The following is a 25,953-nucleotide window of genomic DNA, read 5'->3' as shown; positions in this document are numbered from 1 at the left end:
TTCATTTTTGTTCCCTCCAAAATTTTCATCTTTCCCCCCATATCTTGAAGTTCGAATTGATGAGTTCCGAAATTCACACTTCCATACCACCGAGAAGCCCTCATCTTCCTTAAGACCCCCCCGGATTTCGATTTTCAGGAGCCATGTCAAAGCACCAAGACGACCTCGATCTCGATCTCCTCCTTTCCCTTCAAGACAGAGTTTTGGAAACTCCTCCCACTTCTCCTTCACCCCATTCACCGGGTACGCCGTCGAATTCCCATTCTTTACATTCATCCGACGAACTACTCCTTCAAATAATGACTTGGATCCCCCCGCACCTCCCAGAAAAATAATCGGATTCGAATTTTCCAATCGCGGGTCCTCATATATTTTTTCAAATGGCAGGTTACTTATCCGACGATGGCTCGCCTAGGCAAAGGGAGACGGCTGACATGTCAGTATTTATAAATGCTGTTCAGGATTGTCTTGAAGACGAAACCAAAGCAAATAAGAAACCTGAGAATTTGAATGGGCCGGTGTACAAGAAATCAAATCATACTGAGGTCGAGAAATTTTCTGGTCTGCGAATAAGGTTAATTGATGCCAGATTTTAGCTGTTAATCCACATCGGATACATCGAATCTATGACGTACAGTATGCTCTTAGGTTCTTGATCTATCCGGGAGTGCCTGTGATTGTAGCTTCACAATAGATTCCATTTCGTTTATAAATGATTTAGGCATTATAAGCAGCTACGGTAAGCGGACATGACACGAGCTACTAAATTTTTTCACATACAGGAACCAATTGGTAACCTCTTCAGAGCTCAGGGAACGCTTTTCAGACATTCGTTTCGTTCGGCTACCAGTAATCAAGTAATCTTCTTTACTTTGTGTCCTACTATGAAAGTGGTCTTCAAGATAAAAGCCTGTCAATATAGTTTTGGGGCGCAAATATTCTTGGCCTCGGCCTGAAAACCTAGAATGACTTCGGATTCAGGAATTTGCTGATAGGGGATACTATTTCTGGATGTTGGGCGACGGTTGGAGTGCTGACAGAGAAAGGGAGCCCAAAGACAAGTTCAACAGGGAAGAGCTTCTGCATATGGAAAATAGGGTGTTTGGATGAAAGTAATATTTCTCTCTTCTTGTTCGGTGACGCTTATAAGAGGAACTCGCAAGAACATGCGGGGACGGTCTTTGCATTGTTTAACTGCGCAGTACGCAAGGATGCTATGGTATTAATTAAATTATAATGAATCAGTGAGGTGGCCTTTATACCGGTTTGCCAAACGTACTTGGTTATTTTATTTGTTTTGTAGGGCAATGCTTTTTCATTGAGTGCATATTCCCCAAGTCAAATTTTAAAAATAGGAACTTCTGTTGATTATGGAGTTTGCAAGGGAAAACGAAAGGATGGGATGCCTTGTACGCTGGTTATAAATATGTAAGCAAATCAATACTTCAGTTGATGTTATGGATACAATGTTCTTTGATTTAGTGAGGTCTATTTAACGAAGAAGTCAGGCATTGCTTTGGTTACGCATGAGATAAGAAATAAGCCACCCAGAAAACTAGCCTAACAAACCTTTTTCATGTGCTAAAAGATCTAATCCTAGAAAACCACAAAAAATAAAAAATAAAAAACATTTCCCCAATCTTCGAGGAAAGGCCTAACTCAAGTGTTAATGGCATCTCATATATTGTCCTTCATTTTATCTGAATGTCTTTGGCTTTTGTTGTCCTCCTGACAGTGACATTCTTCTTTTCCCCCGTCCTAATAAATCAAGGTTTTCTTTTTCTCATTTTTATTCGTGCCATCTTTTTGGCTGTTTTACACTGATCTTTCAAAATTGCAAAGATTGATTGTTGATCTTTGTTATTTCAGACGTCAAGGGATATATTGTAAATATCATAAATCGGTAAGCAGCATCAAGTCCTTCAATGTTTCTTGTCAATATTCGCTTGCAAAAAGGTTGTGCATTTACCAAACTACCTCCTATCTGTTGTTATCTTGAAGAAATCATCAAAAGAGTACTCCACAATGCGAACTGAACTGAAGGGAGGGTGGGTGATGACTATTTACCTTTCATCGTCTTTTTGTTTGTGAAATACTCAAGTTTCTTGAATGATTTCCCTTGATCATCTTTCACAAATGTGTTCTATTAACAGGAACTTAAAAACAGCATTTAGGCCAAGGGATTATCTCAAGTCAGAAGGAATTTACTTAGTTGATCCTGCTATTGGCAAAACAAACCCAACGAAACCTCAGCCCATGAAATTGCTGTCTGTGGATGCTCTTAAAAAGGCATTGAGGTTTGTTATACTTAATGCAACTAATTACCTGTTTGCTATATCGCTGGTAACTCATAGATTTTGATTTTCAATGCTTCTGACTTTTGGTGCCATGGATTAATTTGCATCCCTATACCAGCAATGCAGACAAAGTGACAACAAATAAGCATTCACAAGGGATAAGGTTTCTTTCTGAGGTCACAGGTGGTCATTAATGGTCTTGTGCTTTTGTGGGCGACCATATGTAGCTTGAATCTATTGCGTTCTTAGCTACTTTTCACTTCCAATTGCAGGCAAGACGGACTCTAGGGCAGTAAAGAGAAGACAAGTGACGCCGAATGAGCAAAAAAAGTGCCTTGATAAGAGGTGAGTTGCAAATAAGTATTTAAGTTGATCTTATTTGTCTCATATATAGTAAGTGGTATACATGGTCTGTGGAGAAGTGTGCTAGTCTCACTTATATCTTACCTGTTGCTTCAGGAAATCGTCTTCAGGAAACGAGAGATCCCCTGCAACAAGAGACAGACATATAGATGCCAAAAGAATAAAAGCTGAAGAGCAAGCATCGGGTGATAAAACCACAAGGGGTAGTGGAAAGATGATTGAATTAGACTTTGTCAGTTCAGATGAGGATGTCTGAGACTTCTGGTCTGAGCACAATCCAGCTGATTCTGTTGTCAAGAATCGTGATTTAATATTGAGGAAACTTTACTGTTTGATTTGAGAACAAAGACTTCTGCAGGATGGCAGGTGATGGCGAAACGGCGCAGATCAGTGGGCATAGAAGATTAAGTGATTGACACATTGGAACGATTGTTGCTTGCTTCTGCATATGTGCAGAAATTTCCTACAACCAAATGTTTATCATCCTCAACGGGATTTGGGATACCAATCACCACGGTCTGCGTGATTATTTTCTTTGCTCACCTCTTTTTTTATTTTTTTTTTGCTTTTCCCTGTTTGGTTGAGAGCTATCTGTACAGTAGATGCAAGGACGGGAATCAAATTTTGGGATTCTTATGTTTGGTTCGGCTGAATTCCATTTTATTCCTTTGTCATGGGAATGCTGATTACCACAATTGAAGAAATGGGGATTGATTACCTGGTGCCATTGGCGGTATCTGCATCCTTTGGAATAATTTTTTTGCTTGACGAGAATGCTCATCATACAGTCTCCACATGAATACATATTTTTGTAATTACAATTACAACAGCAGGCCAATAGCTTAAGATGACAAGCAGGATCTAGCTCGCGATTTCCCATTTATAAAGGTAGCATTGATATTATTATGCACAAGGCATTGGCCCTCAACAGGAATATTATTTTTATTAAAATTGCACTTATGTCTCAAATACCAAAATGTTTGATTGAAGTCTCAATCATTTTGAAATGATCTTTTGAAGTCCCAAAAACACACTGCAGCTTTTCAAAAGTAATTTTCTTATTAGTGAGGCGAGAAATCTTGAGCTCATGTTTTTTCATGCAAGAGCAACATGTAAAAATGTTCTACTATTTCAAACAGTTCAAAAGCAGTTAAATTTTTATACTTAATTTAAAAATCTCATCCATAAAAATTAACAACAAATGTTTTATTAAATGTATTATAATCATTTAATATTTTTTTTATTCTTATACTCTTTTACAAATGTAAAATATTTTTAATTGAATCTCATTTCTCAATAAAATAGTTACTTACTTTCAAACTAACTTTATCTTTTTATATTTATTTTTATTAAATATTTTATAATAAATATAAAATTATTTATCAGTAGGGTACTTTAAAAAAATAAATATACCTCAAAAGTTTAAAAATAAGTCATATTTTTTAATATTTAATTTTTATAAAATTTATTATATTTTTAAATGAAGGAAATATCAGTTTTATTTAATTAAATACAAATGAAAGGAAATGTCCATTTTCATTCATGATGTCGATTTGTGGGGGTAAAGAAAAGCTAAGCAGCCATTAGCTACTTTTGTGAGCGTCTTTCTCCAATCATCCGATCCGATATTTTTTATTTTAAAGGTCGTAAAGTCAAAGCCTTTATTCAAGCATAAAAACTAAAAAGTGAATCCTATCATATTCGATATTTGTTTTATTTTATTCGGCTTCTTTGGGGCCTATGCATGTATGCTTGTTCCTCAAAGCATTGAAATTGTTGAAAAATGATCCCGGTTGAGTCTGTTTTCTGTCGTATGTATATGTCAAATCTCTCCGCGAATAATTTATAGAAAGAATTATTGATGATTTTTTCTTAAATAAAAAATGACAATTTAATTTTACAAAATATAATAATGAGAGTAAAATTTTACTGGACTCTTTTTAGATTAAATTTTTATGTAAAACTACCTTAATATCTCTCTATAATTAATTTTATATAATTTATAAGTTTAACATAAGTATTTATAAGTTTGATTCTATAAATGATAAAAATTATTTAAAAATTATAACTTTTTATTAACATTTTTTCTAACTAATAAAATTTAATTAATTTTATATGATTTATAAGTTTGTTGGTATAAATGTTTATAAGTTTTGCTTCATTAATAACTAAAATGATTTAAAATTTTGTTCACTATAAAAAAAAATATTCTGAATGTTTTATAAACAAAATGATTTACCACTGGGGCAAATTAATTTAGACTTGTAATTTTTTTTCCCGGCATTCGGATTGTTTTTATTTTTTAAACAAAAAAAGAAATTCACCAGAGGTAAGGGCTTTTTATTGACTTGAATGGGCAGGGGTTAATTAATTTGGACTTGTAAATTTTTTCCGGCAACTTTTATAGAAGTGAGAATTACATTCAAGGAGTTAAAAAAATAATTATTTTTAAACAAGAACTAATATAAAATAAATTATTATTAAAATAAAAATAAATTTATTTTTAACTAAAATTTATTTTTAATTTTTCTCTGTAAATAATTTTTTTTCCCCTGTATTCTCCTTTTATGGAAATGCTGATGATGACGATACTGATATTGAAATTCATAGTGATACACGATTTTGATTGGCCATGACTGTAACATACAAGCGACTTCTCTGAGTACCTGTATATTGCCAAGCCAGTGACTCTCGGTCGTGACTTTATTTTTGGAAGCAATCGTGTAGAATCTCTGAATCTATCGCCTCGCCCTGGTCCGTCTATTTTTTCTTTCTGTAATGTTTTTTTTTTTTTTAAATTTAGGGTTTCATGTTTTCACTGCAAACTTCCCCTTCGTCTCATGTGCCTCCTTGTAACCTGCTCATCTTCTTAGGTTTTCGCGATACCTCTTTTTTTTCAGTTTGGGCCGTGATTGAATCAATAAAGCTGCTTTTTGGTATTGATTGTGTCGTTTTTTGTGTTATTGATTGTGTCGTTTTTTGTGTTCTCTGTTTCTCCGATTCGCGCTAAGCAAATATTTCATTTCTTACTTGATTGTTGGTTGTTGAACAAGTTGGTTGTGGCCACCGTGAAATGCAATCCGGGTTGCGACCAAACTGTAAAATGCTCGTGGTGTAATTTTGATAAGGCTACAAAGTTGTTATTGATTTTTTATTTAATTGCTTTAAAAACATTTTCCGATGTGTGATCAATTTCTTTTGTTTTCTTGGCTAATTTGTATCTTTCATGAAGTTTCCCTTTTCTCTTCAGTTGAATGGTATTGATTTTATGAAGGAATTATCGATCAAGTTCGTTATTATAAATATCTCCCTCTTTTCTAACCAGTACCATCTCTGCGTTTAATTGGAGTTTCCTCTCGCCCAATGGACGACGGTGAAGTGTTCTCGAGCCCAAACGTGGGCGAACTTCCAAGCAGTTGCTCAATGGATAGTTTCTTCGAAGAACTTCTCAAGGATACGCATGCTTGTACTCACACCCACACTTGCAATCCTCCTGGCCCTGATTTTTCACACACCCATACTTGTTATCATGTTCACACCAAAATTGTCCCCGCTCCTGCTGAGGACAAGGCTGGCACTGATGACACTGCAGAGTCAGTGGAAAAGAAATCAAAGAAACGTCCTCTTGGTAATCGTGAAGCAGTTCGCAAATATCGTGAGAAAAAGAAAGCCCGGACTGCATCTCTAGAGGATGAGGTTGTGAAGTTGAGGGCCTTGAATCAGCATTTAATGAAGAAGTTGCAAGGCCAGGCTGCTTTAGAGGCTGAAATTGCAAGGCTAAAGTGCTTGCTTGTGGACATTCGGGGGAGGATTGAAGGGGAGATTGGTTCATTTCCATATCAGAAATCAGCTAATTCAAACCCACCAAATCCAAGCTTGCCTGGTTCTTATGTGTTGAATCCCTGTAACATGCAGTGTAATGATTTGGTCTATTGCCTTCGTCCTGGAGCAGAAGAAGAGACTACAGAAGGCTCACCGCTAAATGGTGAAGGGTTTAATGGTTGTGAATTTGAGAGTCTCCAGTGCCTAGCAAGCCATAATATAGGGCGTAAGGATATTCCTGGTTGTGGAGCTGGACAGACAGTGCCTAAGGTCAATTCTTCTACAGAAAATAAGGGCAAAGGTGAAGCCTGTTAACTCTTTCATTCTAAATTGAATTTGCTTGCTCTGTGTGTGTGTGTGTGTGTGTGTGAGAGAGAGAGAGAGAGAGAGAGAGAGCACTTGAGATGCATGATTTGATGTGAGGGTGATTTACCGCTTGCTTTTGGCTTGGATAATATGATACAGGGCTATGGAAATTTAGTTGGTCCTATTGGAGTCCTATTTTTCTGTTTTTTACTTTTTTATTAGAAGCAAAACTACCATTTCAAAAGGCATTAATTACGTTCTCCCCAAATTGTCCCTCATAAATGGATGGTATCATAAAATTAGAGGGAAAAGGTAAACATTAATTACAATGCCATTTTAGTCCAAACATATCAATTTCAGATATCATTATTATGATTAACTAATTTTCTTAAATTGTGAGTTAGTTAAAATTCTCCTATATTCGAAAATGGAGGGAGTATCATGTTATTGCTAAAATTCGTAATAACTGTTGTGCTATGGTGCTGAAGAGTGGTTGTAATAGAGCTGAAGAATTAGAACAGATTTATATATGATTTACTAGGGCCTATAGCATAATCTATGGTAAGGGAAATGGTGTAGGAAGAGCAACTCCAATGGACTATAGAATTATCTTCCAGTGGGTAAGAGAATTACCCAAAGGTTCCTGGCCATAGGGGGAAAAGTGGAGTATGAATAGGGATTAGCATGTTCAGCCTTTTGCAACTTTTTGGGTCTTTAAATCTTTCCTTTTCCTGGAGGGAAGGGTGTGAAGTCTTCAGAAAATTAAGAGCAGTGAGGAGAGCTGGCCTCTTGAATGCCGGGTTGGGGTGGGGGGAGATCATTCTTTCTTCACCAATTTCTCTTTCTATTCTAGTGGTGTATGACTGACTTATGTTTGTGCTTCTTTTCTATGAAGGTGTATTTTGTAATGTTCCGTGTACTTTTTAACTATCATGTGGTTGTAGTTTCAGTGCTTGGGTGTATGATAGAGGTGAGTTTCGCTTGAATCATGATTTTCTCTTGTAATCCGATTTTATTATTCAGCAGCGATAATATTTTTCAGTCCATTTGTATTGTATTTTCTGGTTTTCACTTGTTTGAAGCTTATTAGAGCAGAGGGTTCCATCAGGTTGCTGGATTTCAGGTGAGGTAATCTTGAATTTCTGCAACAAAGGCGGATTTTAGAACGATCACTATAATCCTATAAGAAGCTCTTCTAACATTTTATGACAAAAAGATGTTAAATGCACAAGTTAGTCTGTGAAGCCAAATTATGAGTTAGGTCATCCCCGTTAAGATTTAAATTGATCAATAGGACAACTAATAGTTTGCATGGGTCCAGTGCACTTAAGATTGGTGACTGCAATCAGATCTTGCTGGACAACCTTTAATACAAGAGAGGGGAGATGTGAACGAGCATCTTTCTTCCTAACTTCGTTGAGTACCTTTTTCAATGTTTTGCTGGTAGTTTTTGCGAATTGGCATGTCAAATCCTTTAGCAGTAATCTGATGCGTCTGATTGCAAATTCTTGCTCAGTATTCTTTGCTAATGATCATATCTTTCTTCATTTATTAGGGGGAACTCGTGCCGCAAGAGCTGGTTGAAGAGCCAATTTGATGGTAGTTCTCATCGGCTTCACAGTACATAACCTCTGCCAATTACTCATTTACAGTTGCGGCATCAGCCATCCATCAGGTCAATCTGTGGATCTGATCTTCATTTTTTTCCCTTGAAAAATTCTTTCCTTTCTTTTTGGCCACCTCTGGGGTTATCGGCCTGGGATGGCTATTGTGAGAGGGAAGATCTAGCTTTGCTGGGTATGCGTAGATTGATGTTGTTCAATTATACCGAATCCTACATTGATGATTTGTTAGGCAGAAACAGCAGTGGATCTGTAGCCAGCAGAGCTTATGACAGAGACAGACTTTGTGTTCTTTTATGAAATTAAGTTTCTTCTCAAATCTTTACATGTCTTCTGTTCATGACTGGATGGTTATGATTTATGCTTAACGTTTTGTGAGGGTGTTTTAGTGACGTTGCACACTTTATAAGCTCTGGCAGTCTGGCAATATGGGTAAGATGGTGTTTTTCATCTTTCCGTATTATTTGCTGAGAACGGGCAAGACACAAACTTCCTTTTGTTTAATCAGAAATCTGATTTTTAAGTGAAACAAGAAAGGTGGCATGCGTAGATGCTATCATGTTGTTCCTTTTCAACTTTGATAGTAACATAAATTTACTCCTCTCTCTACCTTCAGCGTTTTACTGTGCGAGGGTGCCTGATTTGTGTGATGAAGAGGCTGTTGTCTTCTAATGGATAGATTTGCAAATGGACATTTGCTATGTCCGCAAGTGAAGGCAGGCCCTGCATTAGTTATTTAGTTTCTTTGTTTGAGAATCCGGAGCCTGCTTTTGGAATCACACGGAGGGGGCTAATTTCGGCCAACCAAAAAACTCTCAGGGTTGGGCTTAAGAGTTTAAAATTTGTGTTCTGGCCCGACTAAGCCTGAAAAAATCAGGGGCAAACTTAATTTTGAATGAACTTAGCTTAAATACCTGAATTTTTTATTTGTTAATAAAAGTATTGTTAAAATAAGATAAAAATTGAAGATATCAATTTTTTGAAATAAAATTGAAATTAACTAAAAAAAATAAAAATAAAATAATATTTACTAATTTAAATATTTGATGTAACCTAAAAGTATGAGGTGTTAAGGTTGAGTTTAATTATACAAGTTTTTTTATGTTCAAGTATTTTAAGTTCAATTCAATAAATTAAGTCAAGCTTGGCCAAAATAAGTTCAGCTTGTTTGAATTATCTTTTCTAAAATCAAGCTTGACATCTCAGCGGGGGATTGAATATGGAAGAAAGTACACATCTGTCTTTTTGGATTGATTGGAAAACGAACGACTCTGTAGCCTGTTAGTGAATGTTATGTGAGCATGAAATGAATAACAAACCTTTAATTTTTATTTCGTTTCTTTCAATTCTGATTATGTATTTGATAAGGCACCTTGTCTATATAAATTAACTAGTGCCGCTTGTAACATAACTGATGTATACTTCTCTTCCATCAACTCATGATAGATTTATCTGCTTGGAAAGGAACCTGGAGCTCTAGAAAGCATGACCTTACCCTTAATTTTAATTAGAAGAATGGAAGCTTGTTAATAAAATAAATGGCTTTGTATTTTATTTTACAACAGTCGTTTCAGAAATGCAATACTTAACTTTTTTTAAGTACTCTCATTTAACTACCTGTAATTATCTTATCTTCTTTCCAAGTTGTCGCATTAAATCAAAGTATTATTCCATGTGAACTAATATTTTACATTAATGATCCCTGAATCCATATGCTGAACCCTAAACAGAGGACTTTTAATAATAAACTTTTTTACCATTAGTCCACAATCTAGTGATTAAAAATTAACATCCCTCAGTTGAGAGGATCTTAATCCATTCATTTAAGGCCATGATGAGAATGCACACAATGACCAAGATAATTCTGCCTAATACCATCATCGTTCCAGCTGCGTACAATCAACAGAAAACAGTGCAGATTGAATAGAAATAAAAACGATAATACAAAGCATTGCCTTTAAACTGTGCCTATGCCTAGTTCTCATTATCAGCAGTCCACATGTCATCATCGTCACCGTCATGGTAAATGCTCTCGGCCATTTGCCAAACCTGGAAAGAGTTGTCTTCCGCGACACTAGAGATCACCCATGGCTGATTTTTGTTCCATGAAAAGTCTGATATTTTCCCTTTGTGACCCCCGTGAGAGAAGAGAAGCTCAGGAGGCCCGTCGTCCCCATCCCCTTCTAACTGCTCGTCCCCAACTCTGTTGTCATGAAAAATTACAAGGGTAATTTCGATTCTTCTGTTTACCCAGTTTTCCTATTCTTTGTCTACACATCTCCGACATAAAGCAATGCAACATGAACGTGACGGATGCAAAGAAACAATACAATCCGGAAGAGTCTGGTTATCCTTTTAAATACCTGTTAAGGTCCCACACCATTAGCCTTCTATCAGCACTAGAAGATGCTAACACGGTCTCGTGATTGGGATCCCATTCTACCTGAAATACCTCATCTCTGTACGCATTAAATAGTAAACTAGATCAGTGCTCAGTGCGGATAAAGCTGGGTTTTTCCTCCGCTATGACCCAGGAACCATGTAATAAAAAAGCATCCAAGGAGATCAGTTTCGACCCATTACACAACGTTGACATGGACCAATTACAGTCACAGGTCTAAAGACCCCAAAAATAATGAGAAGTTGACAAGCCCTGCGCATTAGAGGGGAGCTGGCCATCTAAGCCATGATACCACCTTGAATATTTTATTGTGCCTCCATTCGCACCAATCAGCATATTAGGAGTATTGGGTCCTCCAAGGTTAGCCTCGTATACAGGTGTAAAAGAATCATGTATTTATAACAGAAGCATGTTAAATTGCAAAAACCACAAATTCAAAACCCATTAGCAGAACAAATGTGTATCATCCCGAGTTTTTTTGGCCAGAAACCAATTAGTGTCTACTTTGTAGTCATTTTCATCGTCATTGCCACTTACATGAAAGATGTTCGATAAATGAGGCAGAAAAAATAATAAGGATCACGAAAGACCTGATAACTTAAGCCAGAGGAAGGATAACTAAACCAAATTTAGTACCAAGAACAAACCTCTAACCAAATTGACATCCACTTTTGAACTGTATCATACACATTTAAAAAAAAAAAATTTATACATATATTAATTAAATAGCACGCCATACATTTAAACAAACAAAAGGCATATCAGGTCTAGGAAGAGCTGCATGGGGGTTCACTTTACTATACATCTTGTCTTTATCTTTTATTCTTTTTATTTTTTGGCCGTCCAAATACCAGATTCCATCCATAAAATAAAACTGCAGACATAAAAGAAATTCTGGGAAATGGCAACGGTTAACCAACCCCGGTTCTGCAAGCCAACTTATCAAAATCAACAATAGCAAAAAGTTTTTTGTTTTTTGCTTTTTGGGTAGATAACCAGATCCGTACCTCTAAGGCACATTCCACAACTGCTAAACTTGTCCTGGCAAGCCAGTCGGCTGCCTTGTTCTTAGACAAAACAGGGAACCTATGTCTATGTCTTATATTATCAAGAACAGGGACTTGGTAGGAAAATGATCCTAGAAGATTATAAAACAAAACAAAACTTGGTAGGCAAAGGACATACGTGTGACTGCTTAGGACGTGAAGTGGCACTGTCAGCTTCCGAGTATCAAAGAGACCAACAGTTGTGTCCGAAGATGCTGTTGCGAAAATCCATTCATTAAATGGATTGAATGAGAGAAAGTTTACCTGAATCAGAACAAAAAGTGGAGAAGATAATCATCAGAAACAAATCATATGGAAGTCAGCTATTTTGTGGTCTCTCTCTTTCTGCCTCTTACAGTCTGTATTTGTAATCATGAATCTAGAGGGAGGTAGCCGAATACAATGAGAACCTTATTTATTCCATAACAGAGTTTGAGTGATATGTTAATTAATCACAAGTATAATATATATCGTTCATCATATGACGAGAATTAGCAAACTTCTCCGGCAGCAAGAATTAGAAACTAACAAATTTCCCATGCTTTGAATTATCCAGTTTAATTCCTAAACACCTCACGCACTGCATAATCCCAGCTCAAAGTTACCCAGTGCAACGGATGGCATTGTTTAAATGAAGAAGCAATTGACAATACTTTTCCCCTAAACATGTCTGAATAGCTAAGGTACAAGACTCAAGGCTACACAGCCGAATAAAGCGAGCAATAAAAGTTCTAAGCGCACATACCAACAAAAATGCTAGACACATTATGCATGATTTCTAATTTCTTCAGACTAAGATTTACACTTCAAACCAATTTACATGCTCAGTGAATTAGGGACTCAATAACAATGATACATTGACTGCATTACCTCCTTTTCATGTGCTTTAACTGATTGCTGGGGTTGGTTTGTTCGCAAGTCCCAAATAATCAACTTACAGTCATCTCCTACAGACCCAAATAAATTCTCATTCTTCATATGCCATGATACATCTTCAACCGCAGTTTCATGGGCCTGAAGTAACATTCACGAGTCCAAATTCATAATCAAATATCAGCCAATATGGCAAGATGATCAGTGTTCCATATCAAGGAATAAACAAGAAGTTTCGGCATTACCTCATAAATGTGGATTGCGTCGAGCACGTTCTCTTGAAGGGAAGCTGATATATCCCACAAGCAAATCTTACGGTCATGGGAACCACTTAAAAGGTACCCTTGCTTAAAGGGGCTCCAAGACAAACCATATCCCTCTTTGTCATGACCCCTCAATCTCAAATCAGGGTCACAACCAAGTGCTTGCTGCTTCCCGAGCTGTTTGGCAGAATCGAACACATAAACCTCGGAGCTACTAGTTTTGGCGCCAATAACATTCGGGTTTTGCGGCATGCACCGAGCACGATTCACCTCCCCGTCAACGGCAATTCTTTGAGCGATTTCTATCTACAAAAGAATGAAACAAGAAAAGCAAAACCTAACAAAGAGTCAAACTGTCGAATTTTATCGAACATTTAGTGCGCAAAAACCAGTTCAGGAATAAGCCAATAACCGAGCAAAAACAAGAATATACCCTAGGGGTAGCAGGATTATCGGAATCGACATTAACGACGGCATGGGAAGCGTTGACGGGGAGCGAAGCCTCGGCGATCATGAGAAAGTTGGGGACACCTTCGGAAGTGTGAGTACCGAGGAGAAGCTTGTGGAGGTTGAACGAAGAGTGCGGGTGGGGTTGAGGGGAGGAAGGGACCCAGTGGACAGTAAGAGAGGGCCACTGGAGCGGGTGGGAAACCACGAGATCGTACAGGATGGGGGTGTTCTTCTTCCAAACGGCAAACTCCTCTTCCACCTGAGCTGCGTCCTGCTCGTAGTCTTCCGCCATTTCTGCCTTTTTCCCTCCAAAACCGATAACAGACCCTCTCGCCAATGCGGGTGCAAAGAAAGCCCCTCTTAAAGGTCCCGAATCATGTCTGGCCACCTCCTAAAACCCTTAGGCGTCACTGGAAGCCCAATTTAATCTCGGGCCAAGCCGATGACGGTGAGGCCACCTCCACCTTCCACTCGCATCCTTCGCTCTCCACCGTCCGATTCAATCCATCCATTCTCAAAATGTAAGTAACAGTACTGGGATTTCACCTGCATTCTCCGAAAAAAAAAAAAAAAAAAGCTCTCAACGTCAACGATATGTATAGGAAGTGGAGTCTCTCCACTTTCTTTTCCTCCATTTTCCTTTACTTTTTCATCTCTACCATTTATTAATTTTTTCATTTAAAAAAATTATTTAATAAAAAAATTTAAATAATGAAGATGGAGAAAGTGAAGGAAAAGAGAGGAAAAGAAAGGAAGAGACGCCTAATCGGTATAGGCCTTGCTAAGGGCACTTGTTCTGATTCACTGTCGAAACATCAAATCAAAATGCCATTGTATAGCTAATTAGTCAATGATATGACTTTATAAGTCATTTTTAAAATTATTTTTATAAAAAAAAAGTAACATAATATAATTTATTTTATTTATTATATAAGGGTATATGTAAAATTTTATATATTTTTATTTTTTTAATTTTTTTATATTAATATTGATGAAATTAATAAAAGTGACTTATAAAAAAATGAAAGGAATATTACCCAAATTGTAAATGATATAACTATCGGTTGTTTTAAGGAGAGAGGGTGATGGGGGCAACATGGTCACACTATAGACTTCCTCGAAAGTGGAGGCCAACTCCTTAGGTTTAGTTGTGGAAGCCGAGCCCATCAAATTATCTGGTGGAAGTGATAGTTTCCCAAGGGAGCCAATTCAGGATATCGAATGTGTTAATCTGTTTTTTGTTTTGGCCAAAGGCAGCCTTATTGTCAGCAGCCGTAAAGTTAATCTACTAAAAAATCTGACGATATTTAAGGAATTATTTTTTTTCAAGTAATGTTTTTTTATATATACTTTCAAAAATCGAACCCTGTAATTATGTTTAAGGGGTCAGACCGCTACCCTGAAATGTGTTAATGTTGAACTTTATACTTCCACTTCTTTGGGCTGAGTTCAATCCTACCAAACGGGCCCTGAATATAACAGCGAAGAAGAATTACTTTCCCAACATAAACATGGATATATATTGATTTTCAATGATTAATATGAATACAAGTGTATCTGTGGACTGGAAATAATATGCCAATCTGGTCCGAGACTATGAGTTACATTAGAATTCATATTTCATATCATTTCTAGTCCAAAGTAATTAGTCACGAGGGGACCTGATCCCTTCTATCCCAGCCCCCTCTGGTTTCTGCTTTATACTTTTATACGCCTTTTCAGCTTAATTAGCAACCTCCTTCGTTGGCAACAAAAAACTATTTTAATTACCTAATTTAACTTTTGCTCCGAAACGAATGTTCTTTGGCGCCAAACAAAAAAGCATTTCAGCAATCACCATTCATTGAGAGAACACGAGACAGGTGCGCATATATACTCGTCCCTTTTCTTTTCTTCTTGATTATATTAATGATTATTAATCCATATGCGAGATGTTTGCCTATAAACACTCGAACGTTTGTATATATAGGCTCGGATGATTAATAGAAAACCAATAATGCACAATTGGACCACCTTAGAAGAGAGGCATTAACGATGAGATGGAGAAATTATGAAGAAACAGGACATGGGTTGGAAGAAGCTGTACATGTATAAGAGAGAGCGTACGTCCTCATGACTAGCTTGGAGGTTCATGTATATATATATATATATATATCCGAGTTCTGCTTAATTACTACACTAAGCACTGAACGACACTGGTGGTAAAAAGAGAAAAGAAAAAAGAATAGTACAGAATAAGAAGCGACGTGCAGACATGGAGTCAAGGTTGCAGAAGAGGCCCTCAATAATTCTCCACACCGTGTGCTTCCGTCCAAAGTAACAAAGGAGCTGCCAAGAGGATATAGGTGCAAGCACATATGGCCGCTTTCACGCTATTTGCGTGTGTGTTGGTGTCTAGCTTAACGTCCAAACACCATCTCATAATTCAATTCTGACCGGACACCTGGGCTTTTTATATATACACGACACAGTACACACCACATTCAACCGTATTCATTTTTCACCTCTAACTGAACACGTGGCCTGCGCGTAAGCACAGGAACGTGGATATGTTGACAAAATTCCATCCTTAATTTGTCCCATCGGCCGTAAACTTGATCATTAATTTGGGTTTGATGAGACCTTGTACTTATCAACTATTACTATAACTCGCTATCCGAGGCACGCTAATTTATAGCAATGGGAAATGGGTTAAGGAAAGAAACAAGCAAATTAATTGAAGCTCATATTACGTTGTTGTGGAAATACGCGCAAAGGCCACAAAACTTGTTGGAGAGTGGGAGGGTCAGGCATGCATGCATACGCGTCGGGGGGCGGTGGTCATAGTGTGACCACGTGCCTTGAACTTTGCGCAGATGCCATACCATGCTTTAGTTAAGCCTTGAGGTATGAATAAATGGCCGTGCCGCGAATCGATGATAAGCCATATACTTCTTTTATATATATTTATAAAAAAACAATCACTTTTAATTTATTTTTTAATATAAATAAAATTATATTTTTTAATAAACATTTCTTATAAACTTTTTAAATTATTTTTTATAATTTTATCATTCATAATCATAAAAAATAATTAATGAAGGCTTGATTAACATGATTAGTGAAGGATATTTGTTTGGACTAAATATGAAAAATAGATCAAATAGTTTATAGGTCTAGTTAGACTAAGAAATTAAAGCATCAGGCCCAATATAAACGAAAGAAGCCGAACCCGAGACTTAATAAAGATCATAATAAGTAAACATGCCAAAATTTTATTAATTGTAAATATTAGATCGTTGGCATGAAGACACAATCGTGGCAGGTTTCAAGGAAAAGGCTACCGCCACTCTGACAGTATAAATAGAAGAAGAAAATACAAGAAAATAGTCAACACTCAATCAAAAATTCACAATTTTACATTCATTAGTCCTTTTTAGTTTTCAGTTTTAGGTTTGTAATCTTTTTACATTTCAATAATAATCAAACATTTGTTATACTAAAATTTTATATCTTTTTATATTTAAGTAAACTGTGTTAAATAGCTCAGTATCCTTTTGTTATCAATTGAAACTCAGTGTCTCTCACACGCCTGATATTTATTGTTCATCACAAATAGTATTGTAGTATAATTTTTTTTTATTTTTAGACATAATTAATATAATTAATTGATTTTTTTAAAGTGTGTGATATATATAATTTTTTTAAACACCAATAAAAACGGAGGGAGTATAATGTATGGCTGCCGGTCGGCGCCCCCGTGATGAGAAGGCAAAGGTAATCGCGTATAACATTTACAGCGAAATCGAGTCTGAAGGTTTGGTTGGATTTAGGGCAGTGATTGGGGATTCACAGGATTTGCGGGATCATGTGGCTTAGATAGACAAGTGCGTGCGTGGCGTGTCACCTTGCCAAAATGTTCAAAAGAAGCTAACATGAGATGTCGGGTTTAGGAGTCAGCAACTTTTTGTATATTTAGAAGATCCTGTCTAGATTTAGATTTAGACGTGTTGAATTTTCGTCACCTGAAATTCTAGTAAGCTGTTCGGTTCTGATAATTTGGTCTTGCTTAACCCCCCCCCACCCCACAAGTTCATCTTCATTAATCAAGTTCACTGAAAAAAATAAGGAAGGCTAGTGAATTCATTTAACATGTCTTAAAATTTAAAAATTTAAAAATATTCTAGCTTTACCCCATGAAAGGGAGAAACATGACATTTGAGGAGTCATGTAGAAATATTAAATTGGAATCAAAAATTTTTTAAGGTAATTTGTAATAGGAATAAAATTGACAAATGTTAATTAATAATAAAGGCGATGGGGTAATGGTGATATGCAAAAAAGGTTTTTTTAAAAAAAAGTGGTAGGTGGGCAGGTGGGCTGCCACTTGGGAGGTAATGAAACAGGTCAAAAAGACAAAAGTATTACGTGTTGTTTGGGCCATTGACGCACCGCAAGTCCTGCACACGCTTTCAACTGCTCGTACTAGCTAGTCTACGGTAATGCAGCAATGCCTCTTAATAATTATAATAAACCAATAGTGTATTTCAATCCTTAGTCATGATCCATCAAATTTGGCCCCATGTTTGATTCCCCTCACACTGATCCCACCACTCCCACTCTTTCTCCCTCACACCCTTCATCGCATTTTCTACCAATTTCTTATTCAAACATTTTAACCACGCAGCTTTACTAATGAGGCCCGGCCAAGTATGGATGCCATCACTAACTTTCGACTCTTGTTTTAAACAAAAAGGAAGTTATAAAATAAGTACTATGGGCCAAAAAAAAAAACCATCTATTTGGATTTAATTATAAATTAATAATTAAATATATAAAATTAAGTATACAAGATTTTTACGTGGAAATTAATAAATTTTCATGCTTCGTAGAATAGTTCACATCAAGATTAAATGCATCATACATAGATATAACACCACACATTGATTTCACCGTCTTACCAACCCACCAAGAACTTCAAATTATTTTAAAAATTTCTTTCAGATCATGATCCACCTTAATGCTAGGATGTGATCCGAGGTTTTTTTTTTTTTAAGAAAAAATAGCAACTAAGGACTTTAGTAGTAAATTAATATCAGTTAATTCTACTTCAAAATTATAATACAATCCCTTGGTCTTTAAATGAGTTGTGAGGTTAAAAGACCAATCCGTCCCTCAAATTTAAAAACAAAAGAAACCCCGCTGTCGGACCCTTGCCAGTAGTGAGGTCGTTGGAACCCCTAGCAGTCGATCACCAGAGCTCCAACACCGGTAACATTTTTATTCAATAAATAATTGGTTTAAGTGACCAAAGGAGGATTTGATCCCATGACCCTTATCAGCTAAAAAACTTGATTGCCACTGAGTCACCAAACACTTTAATTATAAATAGCAAGAAATATATATATATATATATATATATAAGTTGTAAATCAAACTTCTAACTACTTTCATGTTATGATATAACAGTGTGCTATTAATTTTTAAACGAAACTTATTATTTTATAAATGTTACTTGTTAATTTGACATAGATATTTACAAATTCTGAGTTTTAAAACTTTACATATTTTACTTATTAAAAGTTCAAATGTATTGTTGTTAATTATGAATAAGTTATTGTCAAAACTTGAATAGATATTTGTTAATAAAAAACTAACACATACAATTAAGCCCATCCTTTTTTTAACTTGTTAAAACTAGAATAGATTATTATTAATTTTGAATAAACTGCTGTGAAAACTTAAATGTACACTTATTGATAAATGACTAACACATAAAATTAAGCACATCTTATCTGTTTTTTTAGCTTATTAAAATTTGAATAAACTGTTGTTAATTTTAAATGAATTGTTATCAAAATGTGAATAGATACTTGTAGTTGATAATTAAAAGCAAAGGTCTAATGGATTGTTACTTTTCTAACTTGTTAAATCTCGAATGGACTATTGTTAATTTATAATAAATTCTTGTTAAAATCCAAATGAACATTAATTGATGAAAACTAACTCATATAACTATACTCATATTATATAAAAAATGAATGGACATGTGTTTTTAATTATCAATATTAAGTTATCCATTCAGGTTTTGATAACAACTCATTTTAAATTAACTATAATCCATTCGTGTTTTAACAAGCTATAAAAAGGAAGAAGATGAGCTTAATTATATGTGTTAGTCTTTCATCAATAAATGTACATTTAGATTTTCACAACAATTCGTTTGAAATTAACAATAATCTATTATGATTTTAACAAATTAAAAAAATTGATTGGATGATCTTAATTGTATGTCTTAATCCTTCATGATTAACAACAATATATTTAAACTTTTAACAAGTAAAATGTATGAAGTTTTAAAGTTTTCAATTTGTAATTATTAATGTCAAGTTCATAAAATAACATTTGTAAAATAACAAGTTTTGTTCAAAAATTAACAAAACATATGTTATAATATGAAAATGGTTAGAAATTTAGCTTACTACTTATATACATATATTGTTATATATAATTAAAAGGCTTAGTTGCCTTATGGCCATCAAGCTTTTTAGGTGGTTAAAAATTATGGGATTACATTCTTCTTCAGTCACTTAAACCAATTATTTCTTGAATGAAAATGTCATTGATGGCATCATTGTTGGAAGGGATCCATCAATTGGGATTTCTTCTTCTTCTTTTTTTTTCTTTTTAATTTGAGGGACAATTTAGTCTTTTAATTTTACAAATTAATATTAGTAAGAACTAAAAGACTGCATTGCAATTTTGATATCAATTGATTATTGATTGATATTAATTTACTACTAAGATACTTGGTTACTACGTTCTCATTTGTTAAGTATGAATGCCACTGATAAGTATAATCTGAGTATTTTTGCTGCAGTCTGCTTTTTAGTATCAACGAAGTATTGTTGGTGGCAAATGATGATGATGATGATTTTTTGAGCATATTTAATTGCGGAAATGACAGCAATCACGCGGGTCTTTAGAACACTTTAATTATTATAAAAGAGAAGGATAATATTTTGGATTATGCAGAGACGAGCTCCAACATGCAAGTAATTAACTAGCAGCTCAGGGATGATAATGAATAATCAAATGGGAATTAATAGGAAGCATGGATTTCGATAATTGGAATGAAGGAACTGACAATTAAAAGATATTCCGTCTTGGACAGTCTTCAAAACAAACGCGTCTGCTACGTCTTCCTTCCCTGGTCACAGAGACGACAAATTAAACAACACGCACTCGCGTCTGACTTGCCCTTTTCTCGTTCACACTTGTCAGTAGTCACTATCTCTTATTTTATTCCACTCGGCACCCCCCCAGCCTTCTCTCTTTCGTAGGCTTGGGACTTGAGATCTGGCAATGCTCCTGCTCTTCCGCATGGCCATTTACGTTGGGTTCCCACAAACTTCACAGGACTTCCTTACATCCCATGCCGCTGCCTTCCCTCCCCCTCCCCAAATACAACCACAACACTGTTACAATTACATGCAGATCCACCCCAACATGTTTCTCCTCGATCACCAGCTTGATCATTATATCACATTGCAGGTCGGTGCTATTCCTGCCTCCAACTTCTTCCGCTCAATCTTTTATATTCATAATATTCCCTTCACTTGGTCGTTGTAACAGGGTGAGAACCTGAGCATGAAATTGCAAGAGCAGAGGAAGCGACAAGTGGCGACGATATTGAGCACCGTGGAATTGAACGTGCGAGATTCGATGGGTCAAAAAGATGAAGAAATTGCTAGCGCGGCAAAGAAAAGGATGGAGTTAGAATGTCTTTTAGACAGACTAGAAGCAGAGAATCAGGCATGGCGGAGAGCTGCTGTGGAGAGCGAAGCCTTGATATTATCCCTGAATAACTCTCTGGAGAAGATGAAAGAAAAAGCTCACTCTAGTTTCAACAATGTATTGGCACATGACGCACAATCCTGCTGGGACGAGAGCGGAGGAGATTACCAGCTGATGGAAGGAGAAGAAGAAGAGACAGTGGGAGAGATGACTGCTTGCAAAAGTTGTAAGTGTGGGGTGTCGAGCTTTTTGTTCCTTCCTTGCAGACACCTTTCTTCGTGCAAAGCTTGCGAGCCTTTTCTCCAGGCTTGCCCTGTCTGCACGATGCCAAAGAGGGCCAGCATAGAGGCTTTGATTTTCTAGGCTTATTTTCCGGGAAAAGTAAATACATGTACATGGCATGATGGCAACCACCGAAAAGAACAGAGAATCATATGGATGAATCATTTGATCATAAATTTCCTTTTGTTCGGTTGTTTTCAGAGATTTTACTTCATAAGGATTTCGTGGCTTCGAGTATTTAGACGCACTAGCAATATATGCTCAAGGGCCCCCTGATCTGAGAGAATTTTACCATGCACAACAATAGAACATCTTTTATTCCCGGAAACTTTATCGCCTTTTTCCATTTTACTTTCCTCCCATCTTGCTAAGTTGAAAATAAATAGTAACTTGATATATCAATGGATGAAGATAAGCAAGGCATAATAAGCCCTCGCCGGGGGGGGGGGGGTCCCCGTCTTGTTTGCGTCTTCGATTTCAAAATGTATCTCATAGTTTTTTTTTTGGCATGAGATATGCTTGTGAAAAAAAAAATCACTTTTGCCCAATAAATTCCAGTCTGCAGGATTATCGGAATGAAAATGATTTGTCTCCTTTTAACTCCAATTGAACTGGGGGAAAAAATAAAGAACTAAAAGTCATTTTTATCTTTAAATTATATATGAAAATTTATAAATATTCTTAAATTTAATTACGTGTTAATTTTATTCTTCAACTCTAAAAATTTTCTTCCTTATTATCCTGCCATTTTCTTACTTTTAGTTGGCTATTAGTGAGTTTCACATTATATTTTTTAATTTTTTATTATAAAATATTTGAGTTGAAGGGCAAAAATGACCCTTCAAATATTTGAGTTGACGAGCAATGATTTGTCTGGTTAAATCTAACAATTTTAACTCCAACTGAATTGGGGGAAAAAATAAAAAGTTAAAAATCATTTTTATTCCTAAACTATACACAAAATGTTCTAAACTCAATTATGAATTAATTTTGTCCCTCAATTTTAAAGATTTTCTTTCTTACCACCCTGTTATTTTTTCACATTTAGTTGACCGTTAGTAGACCTCATAGTATATATTTTTAATATTTTTATTATAAAATATTTGAGTTACAAAGCAAAAATAACCCTTTAAATAGAAGTTAAAAATAACCCTTAATACAATAAAAAAATATTAAGAAATAATGAATCCCACTGATGATCAATGAATATTAAGTATTTAATATCACAATGATGATAGAGGAAATTCTTAACATTGAAGGACAAAGTTGATCTATAGTTGAATTGTAGGACCTTTGTGATTTTTTGTATACAAAAATAACCCTTAATTCAAAAGTAAAACGATTCGAATCAGTGACATGAGATAAGACAATTGTCTCTTATTTCAATTATTTTCGACCTCGAACTGGGTTTTGCTGTTATTGAAGGGGTATTTCCAACGTGATCTCAAGGACCCAGAAAATCTTTTTTGGCAAATTTTTCACCGATGGGGTAACATAAAATTCACCTAATCTTGCCACCACAATAAAAGTGACAACTTCATTTGCCAACTGGCTCAAGTAACTATTCTTTCAGAACAATGAGATGGTTGCTAGCTGTCCGTATTTCCCAACAGGCAAAAACGAGATTTGATTGAATTGAAAAGTTGTTGGTGTCAATGATTGAGCATTGGTCAAAGAAGCATTATAGTGGAGATCTGCAGCTTCGGAAAACAAATGACCCTGCCTATTCTATAAAGGTTTCATGGAGAATAGATTCTTGGGCACCATGACGCAAGGGGCAAAATGTTCCAATCATAATTAAGGAGTTATTAGGAGATTTTTGTTGAAAGAATCCGACAGAGAACAGCACTTGCAGAAGTGGTTAAACACTGATTCCTGGCTATCCATCTCCGTACACTTGCTGCATAATTATAAAACAAAATTTACCCATTTTTTTCTTTCACTAATTCTATCCATTTGATTCACAAACTTCTCCTTCACCATTTCCCACTTCCGATTAAGCTAGGAAATTTTTAAGCATCCGTATTGTGCTATCTAGGGCCTGAGGTTGGGCCGTGATTCTTCTCAGAGCACATAGCAGGACAGAAAATAGAAGAAAACGAGAAAAGTATGTGCAAGTAAGAAGAACGTAAGACACATATGCAGAAGTGTTCCTTGAATACATAGATGAAGTTATACACACCCGAGTCAAGAAACAATGACAGCGATCAATCTCAGATGCTGCGGGAACAACAATAGACCTGCTCTAAACAATCCAATATCTCTCAGGCCCCTGCTTTCTCTTCTGTCCATTAATATGCTTCAAAAATAGAGAGACTTGTCTTAAAAGAGGCATTAATAAAAGCTATGCCCCAAAGACTGGCTAACGGGGATGGAAAATCCGAGGCTATTGCAACAAGGGAAGAAACCCAAGTGAGCTTCTCAGTTATTCTAGGTACTTAATCTTTCAGAGCCTCACTACATGAACCTAAGAAAACTGTATAGCTTCCCATTGCAACTATTGTCCTGAGCAAGAACATGACAAGAAATGCAGCACCTGCCAAGCGAGAAGACAGAGCAAGGGCTGGCAATACCATCATCAATGCATCTGGCTGCAGACCATGAACTATCACTGTAGCAAACCCGATCTTCTTTCCTGCCGCTGGATTCTGAAGTGCTTCATATGCACTCACATCACATCACATTCACCATTTTCGAAAGCAACGCATGGCATTGGCACTTCTGAAGCTTCCCCAATTCCCATAGCACCGATTAGAAGGAGGGTGAGGCCAACCACCCGGGTGCCCCCAGGTTCGGATAACCTCAATGTGAGGTCGATCTTTTAGAAGGAAAAATATTAAGCCAAATATGACTTGACCAGCATCATGGCCACGACCCCACAGGGCTCCAATAGCAGCACTCTCCATTCGGCTGCGACCAATGAATAATGGAGCCAAAGCCGCAAGGTGGTCAGGCCTTGATAACGTGTGCAAGCAACAAGTGAAGAAACCGGTCCAATTACTACTTAGCAGCTCAGTTTGGCTTAGTTTCCTACCAACCGCAGCAGCAGCAGGACCACCAGCCTTTGATGTAGCTTGAAATGTTGCCAAAGCTGATGGTGGAAAAGCTGGTTGAAGTAAGATCATGACAAGAGCAGAGAGTACTACAAATGTCTGAGCTGTCATTGCCTGCGATAGAAAGTGTAAAAGACCAACTTTTAATAAGCCCTGTCAAGTCTAAACATCTAATAGTAAACAGCATATCATTTGGGTGTGTTGCAAGGGGTTTGACTGGAGCACAATCACTCCAGTAAATTTCTATTGGTTTACCATACTGTTACGTGATACGTTATAGTTACCGAAGTATGAAGAGTCTATACAATACAAACCTCATGGTCACAGGTTATGAATTTCACCGAAGTGAAAGATCGAGACCGAAACGTTAAACCCATTCAATTCAAAAAAGCTACATTCCAGCAAAGCTTGATATATACCTATGTTTCCAATTCAATTATGCATGATTCAACATCTGTCCATAATCATTATCTAGCGGCGTCAGTAAGGTGATTTTTGATCAAAGTTTAGCAATGTCAAAACTGGAAAGACTGTTAAAATTTATAGTATAAAATCAGCTACAAGCCTAACACATGCATTGGTCCAGAGTAGAGTAGACCCAAACAATAAACAATAAAAGAAGCTGATGTATATAAGTCACAGGAAACAAGACACCTGAAGGGTAAAATTCAGTGTTCAGATTCAGAAATTGATTGAAATCATATAATGGAATTTTCTATTGACACGTTCGTAATGTTAAACCTCATACAATCCAAAATGATGTCATCTTACAGCATAGGTAGCCCAAAGTCACGCTCTTTGAGAACAAATGGCTCCATAAAGGCAATAGATTCTAACAGGATAAACTTCTATAATCAATTTTAATATCTCCTTTAACCATCAATCGTCTCGAACAGCAATGCAACGAACAGAGATAACAGAAGAACAATAAATCATAAACAACTAAAGCAATGGACTGACCATATATGCGCACAAGACTTAAGCGATCATTGCATAAACACCCATTAAAGGAAATTCAGCCTTCCATGACAATAACATCATGAAGTAAATACCTTCCGTTTTTGATAAACCCTATTCTAATCCGATAGAGAATAGGGGATTTGGACGTCGAACTGTCTGAAGAGCCAGCAGGGAGGAGGAAGGAGACTGTAAATTATTGTGTAGCTGGGATGAAGCAGAAGAGGGGGTGCTAGTCGACAATGAGGGAGGGCTTTCGTGTTTACAAGAAATGGAATTGACCCGTCTAACCAAGAGGTTCGCATGAGAAGAGTTAAAGGCTTTAGACTCAACTTGAGAGTTGGAGAAGACGACGATGGCTTCTATCTGCAGAAGAAGGTAGAGGCACAGAAATGAAACGAGAAAGAGAACATATGGCTATTGGAAAACCGATGAATTTTCC

The 25,953-nt window shown here is 36.3% G+C and overlaps 5 protein-coding genes across 7 annotated transcripts; 3 read left to right on the top strand and 2 right to left on the bottom strand.

The window, feature by feature from the left end:
- Positions 1-56: 56 nt before the first annotated feature.
- On the top strand, positions 57-3,296 carry LOC129286797 (uncharacterized). Of its 2 annotated transcripts, XM_054922850.1 has the most exons (12): positions 57-243; positions 388-574; positions 783-857; positions 982-1,219; positions 1,304-1,428; positions 1,870-1,903; positions 2,002-2,048; positions 2,154-2,297; positions 2,416-2,480; positions 2,570-2,642; positions 2,757-2,924; positions 3,019-3,296. In XM_054922850.1, exons 1-11 carry the CDS (start codon positions 144-146, stop codon positions 2,914-2,916), a joined length of 1,248 nt encoding a protein of 415 aa, XP_054778825.1. In that variant the 5' UTR covers positions 57-143; the 3' UTR covers positions 2,917-2,924; positions 3,019-3,296. The 2 variants fall into 2 exon arrangements, with proteins under 2 accessions (XP_054778825.1, XP_054778824.1); XM_054922849.1 differs by having other exon boundaries at positions 59-243; positions 2,757-3,296.
- A 1,961-nt stretch (positions 3,297-5,257) lies between these two features.
- On the top strand, positions 5,258-8,731 carry LOC129287110 (basic leucine zipper 23-like). Of its 2 annotated transcripts, none has more exons than XM_054923264.1 (3): positions 5,258-5,414; positions 5,986-6,783; positions 8,344-8,731. In XM_054923264.1, the coding sequence occupies exons 2-3, from the start codon at positions 6,024-6,026 to the stop codon at positions 8,370-8,372; spliced, it is 789 nt and encodes a 262-aa protein (XP_054779239.1). In that variant the 5' UTR covers positions 5,258-5,414; positions 5,986-6,023; the 3' UTR covers positions 8,373-8,731. The 2 variants fall into 2 exon arrangements, with proteins under 2 accessions (XP_054779239.1, XP_054779238.1); XM_054923263.1 differs by lacking the exon at positions 5,258-5,414 and adding an exon at positions 5,423-5,533.
- A 1,454-nt stretch (positions 8,732-10,185) lies between these two features.
- On the bottom strand, positions 10,186-13,919 carry LOC129286852 (WD-40 repeat-containing protein MSI2-like). Its single transcript, XM_054922925.1, has 6 exons — positions 13,427-13,919; positions 12,976-13,299; positions 12,728-12,871; positions 11,997-12,121; positions 10,774-10,869; positions 10,186-10,613 (listed from the first exon to the last, which is right to left on the bottom strand). The coding sequence occupies exons 1-6, from the start codon at positions 13,733-13,735 to the stop codon at positions 10,385-10,387; spliced, it is 1,227 nt and encodes a 408-aa protein (XP_054778900.1). The 5' UTR covers positions 13,736-13,919; the 3' UTR covers positions 10,186-10,384.
- A 6,831-nt stretch (positions 13,920-20,750) lies between these two features.
- LOC129287048 (probable BOI-related E3 ubiquitin-protein ligase 3) lies at positions 20,751-21,686 on the top strand. Its single transcript, XM_054923190.1, has 2 exons — positions 20,751-20,976; positions 21,058-21,686. The coding sequence occupies exons 1-2, from the start codon at positions 20,788-20,790 to the stop codon at positions 21,580-21,582; spliced, it is 714 nt and encodes a 237-aa protein (XP_054779165.1). The 5' UTR covers positions 20,751-20,787; the 3' UTR covers positions 21,583-21,686.
- Positions 21,687-23,641: 1,955 nt separating this feature from the next.
- Positions 23,642-25,953, bottom strand: LOC129287144 (chloroplast protein FOR GROWTH AND FERTILITY 2-like). Its single transcript, XM_054923302.1, is given in 4 exon segments — positions 23,642-24,170; positions 24,173-24,286; positions 24,288-24,668; positions 25,607-25,953. Coding segments are annotated over 3 exon segments (723 nt in total). The 5' UTR covers positions 24,666-24,668; positions 25,607-25,953; the 3' UTR covers positions 23,642-23,939.

The sequence above is a fragment of the Prosopis cineraria genome, unplaced genomic scaffold, assembly GCF_029017545.1.
Source record: "Prosopis cineraria cultivar Desert tree isolate PC_DT_omini unplaced genomic scaffold, ASM2901754v1 PC11, whole genome shotgun sequence".
Lineage (NCBI taxonomy): Eukaryota > Viridiplantae > Streptophyta > Magnoliopsida > Fabales > Fabaceae > Prosopis > Prosopis cineraria.
This window is presented reverse-complemented; position numbering and strand designations above follow the sequence as displayed.